Here is a 13505-nt window from a genome sequence, read left to right as displayed (position 1 = left end):
AAAGGTTTTAATATCAACTTGCTGAAATGTTGGGTGTCCTGGTAGCGCTCTTGTTAGAGTGTGCACCCTATGTACCAAAAGGTTGAGTCCTTAGCAGCCATTTGGGATTCGATTTTGACTCGTGCCCTTTCCTGCATTTCGTCCTCCATATCTCTCCCCGCTTTCCCATTAATCTTCAGCTATTCTTTCACATAAAGGCAATGAAAGCACAGACTGTAAAAACAATGGACATAGCTACCATGACATCACCCACTGATTTGTGGACCACCATTTTGAAGCCTCAAGTTTGGCCAGAAGTGACCATATTTGGGTGAGCCGGGGAAACTTTCAGAAGATAGCCAGCCACTCAAAGAGGCCAGCTTTAAGTTTGCATAGCTTTAAGCCTTACAAAAATGTAAACGAATGAGTTGTATTCAAATTCACCACCCCCGACAGTCGTCATGAAGGGGAAATCAGATATAAAGACGAAATCTGTTTTTTGAGCCAGCCTCAAGTGGCCATTCAAGGAGCTTACCACTTCAGTGTTAGCTAATTTTTTTCAGTCCTAGATGTTTCAGCTTTGATAAAAACCCAAAAAATAATAGGACATTTAAAAAAAAAAAAGTACAGAAAACCTGCTTACCCGGTAGAATAAACACTGTGTCTGCTTTTGTTGTTGTTAGGATCAAATCACTGGAAAAAAGTATAGCAATAATTGCAGCTTTACCAAGCAACCGTAAAGTAAAAGATAAAATATAAAGCAGACATGTTCACTATGATGGATTACCTCCTCCAGCACATTCTCTGCAAGCTTGTTTTTACACCACAGAAGCATGATTTTTTATAAATAGGTTTTATTTGGAAAAAATGGATCCCAATGTTGAAAAGGGCAACTGTATTAACTAAATAAGGACATTACATGACATAAAGTTCAAAAACCTTCACTACCCAAAGCCAGCTCTGCAGTGGTGGCACTATATAGAGGAATAATTGGAGGCACGTGGCTGTCTGGAAAAGTCCAAATAACATTCCTAAATGTATATTACGCATTTTAATGGACTGAAACATTCAAAACACTGGTATGCTCTATTAAAATGCGGTCTTATAGAAAGACTGTTAATGGAGTATAATAACCAACAGAAAATGCAGACTGTGTTGGACCTACGAGCACTAGAGATTGAGACACAACTTGTCGCACACTACACTGAAACAGTGCAGTTACCCATTTATAACTGCCATATACTTGTGGGCTTTCCTGTATGCCTGCGGTGTCCTGATATCAAGTCCTTGGTGATGTTTCTAGACTGGCTAGACTGGTGGTGGAGACATGTGGCTCTGATTAGAAGATCATTTAACCTCTCTCTGTCACCATGCCCAGAGTCAGTAGACTGATTGAATTTGCAGAGTTGGTACAAAATGTTTATAATGCAGTCTAGCAATTATTTCTCCGCTCCTTGCCAATTCCGGTAGACTTGCATGTGTGTGTGCATGCACGTGTGTGAGCTGCTTGTTTATACCCAGCTCCCTCTCACAGTTCGTGATCACTTTGGCTGACAGTGTGCCCACATCTGTGGCAATGTTACAAAAGCTTTAATTCATTAACTTTGAGGGAAATGGCCTCATTTTCTTTGGTGCTGCTGTGAACTTCAGTAACTTCAGAGTAAAATAGGCTCAGCAGAAGGTCTACAGGAATCTTTATCATCACTGTGCAGATACAATGAGGATTAAAATTTAAGCAAGTATTCAATGGGCAGAGACAGTTGCTAATTTGATCTATCATCTTCCTAAAAAGGGATAGTTCAGATATTTTAAAGTGGGGTTATATGGGGTACTTATCCATAATCAGTGTATTACATACAGTAGAAGGCAGTCAGCACACCCTCAGTTTGAAAAAACAGGCTGGAGTCTGACATGAAACTTAAGCAGTGTACTGCTGTGGATGGGGGTCTGCAACAAAACATACCTTAGCCACCTAAAAAAGAAGTCTCATCTTAACATATCAATCTAAGATTAAGTGTACGCTATATTAAAAGTATTCTCACCGCTCTAGAAACAGCCTGTTTCCACAAGGAAGCAGTTAACGGCCTCAGTTCCCCCCTCGTCTAAGCCACCAGACTCCACTAACAAAAACACTAACTTTTTTTTTTTTTTTTTAACTCTCTTTAAAGTCAGACTCTATTGAGAAAAACAGTAATTTTACCTCACTGAACACAGGAGCTGCCTCATTCAGTTAGTTAGTTAGTGTTATTGTGTGACTTTGGCAAATCAGAACTAACTCTTAAAAATGCCAAAGTCCCACAATAACACAATAACTGTTTGAGGCAGCGGTAGATCAGCAGCTCCTGTGTTCAGCGAGGTAAAATTACTGTTTTTCTCAATGGAGTGTGACTTTAAAGAGAGCAATATAATGGCTTTATTTTCCCATTAGATATCACTGTCTGACATTATGGTAAAGCAGTGAAAATATTCTAAATACAGCATACAATTAGTATGTTTTGTTACTGATCCCTCCACAGCAGTAAAGTCCTTAGCTTCCATGTCAGACTCCCACCTGCTTCTCTAAACTGGGAGTGTGCTGACTGATATCTACTGTAAGTACTGTTCTGTCTATGGGACGTATACCCTTTAACCCAAAAAAATCTGAGCTATCCCTTTAAGGTGCAGTAAACTCAAAAGTAGCAGCCAAATAAATATAGTTATTTTCAGGCAGTGGTGGTGAAATTATTTATTTTTTGATTCCCCCTATTTCCTCTAACTGAGATATCCAAAAGGTTTCAAGGCTTACAATCTGGACATAGCCACAGGAGATTTTTTAAAAATACCCCAAAACTGGCTCCAGATGTTGAGTAATCAGTACAATCATTAGTCACAGACAGAAGAAGTCTACTTTGCCATTGATGGGAAGACAATTTCCATGTGTGCATGCATACTTTACAGCACAGTAGCCTGAAGTCACTTGAAATTCCTCCTACAGACAATTAAAAAAATATATATTCAGCCCGCATCGCCCATGGTAGTATTTCAGATCTTTTTCTTTCCCATGCACATTAATGTGCCAATCATATAAAACATTTTAGAAGGACTTTTGAATAAAAAATCCTATCAGAATACAGCAGAGGTGTGGACTTGAGTCACATGACTTTGATTTGAGTCAGGCTCAAGTTACAAATTGGCATTGGCACACACATGACATTCAGGAAGAAAAAAATCGGGTTGCATCTGGTTGCCGATCTCAGCTGCTCTGGATGGACTCTGGATAAATGATGTCCCAGGATCTGGCCAAATACACTGGCCCTATTCCGGCTGCCGACACTGCCATCACTGAGTTGTTTCAAAATATGACCTGGCCCAGCATCAGCCCACAGTCAACACACAAGAAGAAATAAGTTGGACCACATCCTGTTGCCCGACTCGGCTAAGACTCAGGATGAATGACACCCCAGTCGGGCCAAATAAACTGGCCTGATTCAGCTGCTGACACTGTCATGAATGGGACTTGATATCTTCCCCCAAGCCCAAAGATTAAAAAGTACATTTTTTAAAAGTGTGCCACAAATCAATGAACTTCCTTTCATTTCCTGATCCAAGCTAACATTATTGCTAGGGAATCCCAGCAGCAAGTTGACACTTAACATATCAACTTTGTTTGAACCAATAAGATAGCATTCAGTTAAGTTGCAGGAGAGACCCTTGAGGAACTAACTTTGCATTACTGAGTAGAATTTGAGGAAAAAAATGATACCAAAAATAATTTAATTTGAGTTCAAAAACTGTGCGGAGTGGCAGTATGCAAAATGTGAAAGCCGAAAATTGCAAATTGAGATGCAACAACTTTGAGCAAGCTCGTTTTAACAAATTGAAACAAATATGTTGTGCATTTTGTAAAATTAACATGGCGGAGAGCGTATTACGACTGGTTTAGGACTCAATTCAAAGTTTAGGATTTGGGACTTGATTTGGAGTGCAAAGACTTCTTGTAACTTGCATAACAATAATTCTATAGTGATGAATCACACAATAAACTGCCAAGAGCCAATCAGTAAGTCCCAAAAGCAAAATAATTTCTATATTTGTAATGCAGGCTATACTGTAAATATGCTCACGATTAATCTGGAGTTCACACTGGAGGGGACAAAACATTTAGCCTATTAGCAATAAGTTTCAGTGTGCCTGTGGCCCCAGCCCGCCCCTCGCAGTGTCATAATTGGACGCTCATTCCTCCAGTCACGCTGCAGCTGCGACTCACTCAGCTCCATCACATCCACCTCTTTCCCGCGGAGTCAGTCTTTCTTTTTTTCAAGGAGAGCTACTGTTTATTCACTCATCCTGCACAAGAACCAGCATCGGGAAAGCTCAAAGCTCTCGGACTTCTTTTTTTTTTCTCCCCACAAGTTAAATCTCTTTTTCATTCAATGGGTCCGTGTGTAGTGCTGCTCTGCTCTCTGTTCGGAGTTCTCCTTGGCCAAGGTAAGTTACCTCTCTGGAAGAAACTTTATCACCACTGCATGACGACTTTTAAATAAGATCCTCAGACCGGGCCAAAGAATGGAAGTGGCTCTTAGGTTGGTGGATATTACATTGCAAAATAACTTTGTACATGACTTTGTGTAAGTATTTACAGTAAGACTGAAAGTGATAAAGTTAAAAAAGAGTGAGACCCTAGGAGGTGACGAATTTATCACAGGACTAGTTTGGGCATGTGATGAGAGCTAAGCTCACAAAGCTGGGTGCTTCAAAGTGCTGCAGGTTTATATTGAAATGAAGAAAGGTTCAAATGAACCTTTATGTTGTTAAAAAAATGCAACAGAACAACATTAGTACAGTTTTTTTCTGTTGTCTTCCCTCAACATGAAATGTAGGTAATGATGTGAACTTTCACTGCATTGCATAGGACAAAATCCAGATGCTATGCATTTACATAACTTGACAATGTCATATCAAAACATAAACTGTCTTTCATTCATTACATTCTGTTTATGCTAGAGCCTAACTTGATTTATAAAGTGCTTGATTTATAAAGTGCTGCCTTGGTTTCTCTACTTTTTGCCCTCTAAGTCAAAGGCCAAGTGTCTTGGTATGCTGTGATGTTGTGTCAGAACAACCAGTGTCTCATCAGGGCAGGGTGGTTTGGACATAAGAGTGTGATTTATATGTATCCAAATGTTCTTGGTCCCCTGGTCACACATGGGGCAACTTTCACAGTCAGCAGGGTCACTTTTCTTCAAGCTGCCTCCTTTGTGGGGGGTTGTGTCACAGGTCAGGTTGGAGTGAAAATTTGTCAGCTATTAGTTAGATGAAACTCACAAAAGCACCTAAATGTGTCATGTAAAGATCTAATAGATAGATATAGAAGTTTTATGTCACTGTGACTGACAGAAACCTCTAAATAACAGCCTGGAGTGCAGCCTGTGAAGGAGATGCACACTGCTGTTGTGATGTCTGGCTCAGGCTAAACTACTCTGTCTGGGCGGAGCTCCACCACTGGGCTCATTAAGCCTTGTTTACATGAGGCGTCTAGACGCAGGCAAGCCATGTGCTGCTCTGCCAAGACCGAATGGCCCTCACAACCAGTACCGCCATCCAAGATGGAAATCAGCCCTCTCAAGACAGACAGACAATGCATCACAGAGACAGGGAACAGCGACAGACTGCATCTCAGCCGGAGCACGGCTGCGCCTGGTTTGCTTCTTTTGATAAACCAGCACCACACAGTTTTAAAGGCGCTTCTGGTCTTTCAATTTGCTGGAGAAGCAGACATTGGTGGCGCTGGAATGACTCTGTGATGCCATTGTGGGTTAGAGTTAGTTATCAGCAGAGAGCTACTGTGGGGAGAAATCTCTGAGGCAATTTAACTGTCATTTAAAATACACATGCTGCATACTTCAGGAGTATTTGACTTTTGGTCATTAACACATTTATAAGAGGCCTTAATGGCACTTAGTGCATTTATATCCATATCATATTTTTGCAAGCTAAGTGTTTTGTTATAGTCTTTTTTTGGAACTACCTGGTGTCACTTTGCAAACAGATAGATGTCTTGAAAGGGGAACACCACCTAAATTAAGAATCCCAAAATTTTATTTCCATGACCTCGTAAGGTTTGATCAGTATTTGTGAAAATGAGTTACTATCTCTCAAAAGTCAGAGCCAGAGAAGTAAGTCTCAAAGTTGTGGTGTCATAGGGTATAAAATCTGGAGCTGCTCCACTGACAATGAATGGGGGTCAGATTTTGTGTACTCACATAAGTTTGTTTCATTTTTAGTACCCATCTAAGCTTTATTTTACTTAAGTGTTCTCAGTCCTGAAGTACAAAATGTGACTATATTCTGGGAACATCCCCCTGGGTGCTCTTAGAGTCATCTAGAACATCTTTCGCCATTCATTGTCAATGGAGCAGCTCCAGACCGAATACCCTATGACATGACAAATTTGAGTTTTAGCACTCTAGTTTTTGGATTTGGGAGAGAACTGTTCATGTTTTCTAATATTTTTTTAACTGTCTTAGACCATAGGAATGACCTGTATAATTGAATATGGGTGTAGTTTCCCTTTAACATTTAGAGACAGAGACAGATTCTGAGAGGGCCCACTTGGTAGGCCCATGTGAAAAGCTTTTAAAATGCCATCTCATTTCATCCAGCTGCTACAAGGTTTATTGGCCAGAGGATTCTGGGATGTGCCAGACTTCCAGAAGTCAGTAGTGAGTCAGCTAATGTGGCTGCCTTGTAATAAATCCTCTGTCTATATTCACTCCTTTCTGCCAGCTTAATCATCCTTTGCGCTGCAGCATTAGTGTTTTCACTCTTTTTGTTTTCACGTAGCCTACGCTGGAGAAATGACTCGCTTTCTTCATAAGAAAACCACACATGCTGCTTTCAATAAACTCTTAGTCATTGTTATGTTTTGCCCCTACATATTTCTGTGCTGCAAAACTGTTTATAGAAGCCTGCAAACTGTTCTTGGAAATTAAGGGTTTTATTGCAATGCCTACATTGTGTTGTTACAACGTTTATCAATGCAGAAAACTGTGATGATGACTATTCCTGCTTATGCTTCATCTTTGATTTACTGGCTATAATAAAATTCCTCCTGCCCCTCTGGGAGAAAGCAGCAGATCTATAAAACTGAGGACTGCTATTCCAGACACTTGTCCTCCCAACGTAATCTAACTTATTATCTGAAGTTGCTGATTCCTGCCAGACTGCTCACGGCAGTGTCTCAAACAGATGGATTTGTTCAGTGTGTTTCACAATCACTATTCCCAATAATTCAGAGCATTCGGTCACTGACCAGCAACAAGTCGTATTCTATTACAATGGGTCGACAGAATTTATTTCACGGTGAGTTTGTTTTCTCTGCTTTTATCCCGAGGGACTTATTGTTAATATCAATTTAGCGCACTTATCCTGGTTTGAGCCGTAGGCAAAAAAAAAGTCAAGGGAGCCAATCTGCCAAAGCTATTTCACGTTTGGCAGATCACACAAACCACAGGCGAATGAATATACTTGATGTGATTGGGACGGCTGATTGTTTACAGAGTCGAGGCATTCCACGCTCTCTAATCCACATGAATAAACAGCCAGATCACCGCAGAGTTGGTTGTGCTCCAGTAAAAAAAAAAAAAGCCTCTCTTGTGTCTACAACAACATATCCATCATTCATTGTATTTGGCAAAAAAGAGCCTACAGGCAATTCAAAATTTTGTTTTTCCATCTTTTAGAGAATGCCTTAGAGGACAATGGCAATATCATTTGTTGTTAGATTTCCAAATTTGATTATCATAACTTGTCTCAATCAGCACGTTTGATTTTTGCCAAATGAAAAGTATTTGTCAAAGAATGCCTAATGTTACAAAACAGTGCCATCTGATATATTTTGCTTCATCATGAACAGTTTAAAGGGCATGAAACTAGTCCCGGAATGAGTTTGTTAACAGTGGCAGTCCAAATGGGGGGTTGATGCTAGTGCTTGCTCCCCCAGCCAAAAATAAATGGGAATCAACACTTCTGTTTTTAACAGGCTGTGGTGTACTTTTTTTTAACTACCATGAACATAGGGGTATCATATAAAACAAGACAACCTAAGGCATCCATTGGTACAAACCATGTCAGAATAGCTTGTTAATAAGCAGCTTAATAACGCTTCAAATTTAGGCAAAGTTTTGGCGATGCACACCTTCAAATTAATGCCCTATAATTGCCTCTATAAGGAAAAGGATAGCATGCCTATTTGAGGACCAATGAATCACCTGAAACATATATATATGGTTCAGAGACTGCAAAATAGATGAATGACTTCCCCAAAAGTGCAGAGAATACATCTTGATCGCCCCCTGGTGGCTGTCTGTATTATCGGTCATAAACTCCACCCCTTCCATTTTAGTGGATGGGAAATGGGTCAAACTATAAACTCAAAGTACATGTCAAATAAGTTTTTCCCAGTGATGGTTTCTTTAATTTAGGTAGCTCTTAGCACACTGATGTATCTGGCCACAAATGATGTCGCCAGTATGAGAGGGCAGCAGCCATATTCAGGATATTTTGGCTTTATTTTTGTACAAAAGGAGTACGTAGAGATTTGTCACCGATCTTTATATACAGTCTGTGGTACAGATACATAACACATTAAGGCTGGATTGATGTGGAACTCAAAATGTTAACTAGACCAGTAGTAGCCATCAGGTAATTAGTAACTTTGAATGTAAAATAAAACAGCAGCATCAGTATGCAATTCCTAAACTCTCCATACTGACGGTTCTCAACTACTTCAACAGCATAGCAGAACTCCTAAAATTCAGTTATTGCTTTGGGTTTTTGGCGTGCCACCCCAAGATTTTCAGTGGCCCCATCTGGCAACCCCTAATTAACATTTCTGGTGGCGCCACTTTGTCTTCACTATCTTGTGTGTATGCAGGCAGGTGTGGTAACTGCAGATGCAGCAGTACCCCAGCGGGGGTCTATCTCCTGCAGCGATTACATCAGTGGGGGTCCCCTCACTGCAGCAAACCAGACAATACCACATATGAAAATCTCCCTCTGACAGTGTGCAGTGAGTGGGATGGACACCATTTTTCACCTGTTCACACAAACATACATTGTTTTTTATGTTTGCAGGAGCAGAGCCGATCTCCATAAAGGACTGTTGTAAAGATGGCCAGAGGCATGCCAGTGTTAACACAGACTGCGCGTCCCTCCCTCTCATGTCTGAGTCAACCACATGCAGGTGAGCAGCCGCTATCTGCCACTTTGCTCTCAATGTCTAATTGCAAATCTATACACGATAAGAGCTCTGGTCAGGAGACTTGCCTGGTGCTTATTTATATTTACAAGTTATTAAAATGTTGCACCCTTTGTCACAATCTTACCTCTGTACCGCAGAAGCTCCTGCAGTATTGGCCCCAAGGGATTTGGCCTGTACCATGCATTGGGGCGGGAAATCTCTGTAGACCCTTAATATGAGATTGCTTTACCTTACTCCTATAAATCTCCAGGCACATTATTCACTTCACGTGAGAGCAGGAAACACTAATAGTGATGGGATAATAACAGGTCTGTTGGTAACCCTAGAGGGTGTGCTGCCACAGGTTCAGGGCCCATAAGCCGAAGAGATCTGCCGCTGCGAACACTGATGGCAAACACATTTACCGTAGCCACCCTAAGTGATCCCAAATTTGTCTAAATTATAGTGTGTGGGGAAGAGAGGAAAAGGGCAGAGGTTTGTGGGGGAGCAGGGTGGAAAAGGGTTGAAGGGGGGGGGGTCAGAAAGAGGGGCTGTTTCAAAACCCAGGAAATACCTCAGAGGTGAAACGCGACATTAGAGGAAGGATGGAGAGAGGCAATAACAGGAAATCTGAACGATTACTTCAGACACCAAAAGGCGGGGGTGGGGGTGGGGGGTGGGGGGGAGAAAGTACGAAAGAAAAAGAGCGAAGAGAAGAGAAAAGAAAAACAGGAGCACAACTGTGCCCTTAAAAGGTTCTGCAGAGGAGGTGTGCGCTTTGACGTGAATTCGAGATCTACGGTAGTTTATTTGGAAAGAGATTTCTGGTAAGAGTTGATAAAGAGGCTTGTTGGAAATGAGAGAGGAGAGGTGAGGGGGTGGAGTTTTATGCTCTCTGTCTTGTAAAGTTGCAGTGAGACAGATATCCAGACCAGACAGAAACAGTCACCCCACTCTTAACTGATTGGACTGCAATGCAAATGATAGACAATACAATGAAATCTGATACTTTTATAATCATAGTCTCATGAGGGGCTGTCCCAGATATTGCTTTTGATATTTTAGCAGCCATTAGAGTTATATATAGTATTTTATTGATCCCTGTAGGGATATACATTTTATGATCCTCATTCGCACAGAGCTCAGAGGTTAAGGTAAACTGGAGTACTTCCCGTATTTCTCCCTTTATGCTTTAAAGGAGCAGTGTGTAAGATTTAGAGGGATTTAGTGGGGATCTAGTGGTCAAGATTGCAGACTGCAACCAGCTGGAATTTCTCCTGATTCAAATTTCTTTAGCATTGTTCATTTAGGAGGCTTTTACTGGGAGCTGAACATTGCAGATTAGCTGTTTGCCCAGCACCTGCTAATGTGTGCTCATATTATTTCTTGTTCAGACATTTAGAAGGTTTTTACCATGAGCCGAATTATCCATAGAGGTTACTGCCTCTCCAAAACAAACAGATCCAGCAATTACGACAGGTATAAACACTGAATAAAGCAGTTCCAGTTTACAAATGAGTGTTTCTCCAATGCTGTTTGGCATGTGAGAGACAGGCTGCTAGCCTAGCACTTGTCAATACATGCTCAACTGCAGACATTCAGGAGGTTTTTACTGCAAGCCAAGGTTGGCCCTATCTAGAGCCAGTGTTTTTCTGTTCTGAAATGGTGGTGCAACATGGTGATCTCCATAGATGAGAACCTGCTCCCTATGTAGATAAAAAAGGCTCATTGTAAGGTGATGAAAACATGATTCTTATTTTTTAGGTGCAGAGAGAAAACATACTTATTATATTATATTCCATCTCTACCAATACACCCCCTTTAATCCTACACACTGGTCTTTTAAATCACATCTGTAACATGTTGACACTGATTTCTAAGGAAGAAGAGGAGTGATTCTGCTCTGGTGATGTCATGTCCCCAAAGCAAACTGTATATACTTGCAACCATTAGTCACCCAGTCAGTGGGTAGCTTCTCACAGGAGACAGCATGCTTATCTAAAGGGAGTGGTTTGTTTTGGTGATATTATAATAAAATGAATCCCTTAAGAAAAACACAATCCCACCCCGATTAAGGACATGTGGAGGTGGACAAATGTTCATCTTGGGACTGAAATGTTGCTTCAACTCAAGTCTAAAACAACAGAACAAAGGCCTCTGGGAGTGCAGCTCAAACCAGTTTAAATCCAGTGATGTTGGGGTTACGAAACACAAATAAATGACCAGTGCCCTTCTCTGAATCCACACACGACTCGCTCAACACACTCATCCATGCATTTTTAGTGTGACAACTCTGAGATCCCCATCAGGCTTGCCTCGGGCTGATTTTAATGGGCTACGCTTTAAGGCAGAGTTGTGCTGCAGCACGGAGATTATTGATAGAGCCGAGAATAAATGCACCACCTGTGTTTTGTGGTTTCTCTTGCTGACAGGATAGTGCAGGAGCAGTGCTGTGTAACAGTGCTGGAGGATAACATGTGCACCACTGGTATCAACATGGCCAAAGACCAAGGAGCCTGCGATTCTTTATTCACCAACACCTGTGAGACCAAGACTACGAAGGTGTGTTTGTATGTGCACATGCAATCTGTGTAAGTGTGCCTTACTAACTGAAAATACTAAATAGGGACAAAAATAGGGATCAAAATCACAAATATGCACCAAAAATCTCCCTCTACTCAATCAATGTACAGTATATCACTCTGCTGGACAGCCAGTTTGAAGGCAAATGATTGATGAGAGTGATGGTGTGTGCTTGTGTGTGTGTGTGTGTGTGCGTGCGCGTGTGTGTACGCATGCGTGCACTGTGAGCAGGATGAGGCATGTCACTCCAGGGAGGAATGGAGCTTGTTGCTGTCAGATAGATTATAAATTCAGCTCCGACTCTAGAATCTTCTGCAGGCTCACATCCAAGCACTTTCCAGCCTTTCTGTGTTTTCTATTCTCTCAACCCAACCCTCAATGTGCCCCAATATTTTCACAACATACTGCACTTCAACACATCAGGAAGATAAATGCTTGGCAAAATGTGCAAAGGAGGGGATGCAAGTTGGTACATTATTTCAAAAGGATGAGATAATTGGGAGTGGGGCAGCTTGTCTTTACTTGATCAACTGACGCACAGCTGGTGGCTCAGACTGAAAGGTGCCCAGATACTGTAAGGTGAATAACACAAAAGATATGTTTGAGTTGGAGATGTTTTTAACATCATTCACTGGATAAAAATGGTCAAGAAGTCCTAATAACTCAAATGTAAATACATTACCTTGAAGGACTCTGACACAGCAAGCTGATGGTCAGCAGTTGGTCAGTGTTTGGCCATTGGTGAGTGTCTGTCGCTTTAGTTTTTGCTGTGCGTCCCACACTGTTGGCCCTTGTTGGCTTTTTTCAGACAATTCAGCATGTTGAATCAGTGTCAGAGCAGGCAGAGCCAGCCAGTGAATAAAATCACTCGGCTACAGTCAAGAGGGCACAACATCGAAACCAATTTGTTATATTATGTAAGATTATGTTTTCTTGCCATTGAGCTCTGAAGCAGAAATGTTTCGTAATTGTTTTGTTGTGTTTTTGTTTGAGTTATTCTTCACTAGTGCATAATTTGTTCTTTAATCATCGGGTTGTGTTGTTAATGTTCTAACCGGCTAACCAGCATCTGTAATCAGTCCTCATCAGTCCTCATCAGTTTCTCTGTTGTAATGACAAATATAGACTACTGCCACCTGCTGGGTGGATGGGTTCTTTCCACACATGCAAGCACAGTATGTACTTTTGGTTTACTATAGCCATCCCTCATTATTATACTTACTTTTACTTAAGTAACATTTTCAATGCAGGATTTATACTTGTAACTGCGTATTTTAGCGGGTGGTATTAGTACTTTTACTTAAGTAAAGGATCTCAATACTTCATCCACCACAGCATTTCATGTATATACCCTCAGTTCCCAAACTGCAACACAAACACCCATCCCCCACACTCCGCACCTTTCATCCCCCTCACCGACTGACATTACCAGGCTGTCATAATGATTGATTGAGCATTCAGCCAGAGGGGATGATGTCATCTCATCACTGTCTGTCTGCCTGCTCGCCGGCCTGTCTGTCTGTCCGTCTTGCTTACTGACTTACTGCGTTTCATCTGTCTGTATGAAGCCTGTCAGTTAGCGTGTCTTCTCAATCAACCTCCTTTTTTTGTCTGTCTGGTTGATTGAGAGCTTGGCTGTCTGTCTGACTCACATCCTCCTTATTTGTCAAAGTAAAAGCTCTTCTCATCTACCTCCAGTATTTTACCAACCATCATCATCCCA

At 41.3% G+C, this 13505-nt stretch overlaps 1 protein-coding gene across 2 annotated transcripts in view; it reads left to right on the top strand.

The window, feature by feature from the left end:
• The first annotated feature begins 4170 nt into the window (after nt 1-4170).
• Nucleotides 4171-13505, top strand: part of fbln1 (fibulin 1) — a 35748-nt gene continuing 26413 nt past the window's right edge. The window contains exons 1-3 of one of the 2 annotated variants that reach the window (XM_042495870.1): nt 4171-4446; nt 9094-9202; nt 11632-11761. In XM_042495870.1, coding sequence (XP_042351804.1) covers nt 4392-4446; nt 9094-9202; nt 11632-11761 — 294 coding nt within the window. In that variant the 5' untranslated portion in view covers nt 4171-4391. The remainder of the gene's footprint in view (nt 4447-9093; nt 9203-11631; nt 11762-13505) is intronic. The other variant, XM_042495871.1, reaches the window with a different exon arrangement.

Source organism: Plectropomus leopardus, chromosome 11, assembly GCF_008729295.1.
Source record: "Plectropomus leopardus isolate mb chromosome 11, YSFRI_Pleo_2.0, whole genome shotgun sequence".
In the NCBI taxonomy this organism is placed as follows: Eukaryota; Metazoa; Chordata; class Actinopteri; order Perciformes; family Serranidae; genus Plectropomus; species Plectropomus leopardus.
Note: the sequence above shows the minus strand (reverse complement) of the source record. Positions and strands in the feature narration are given on the sequence as shown.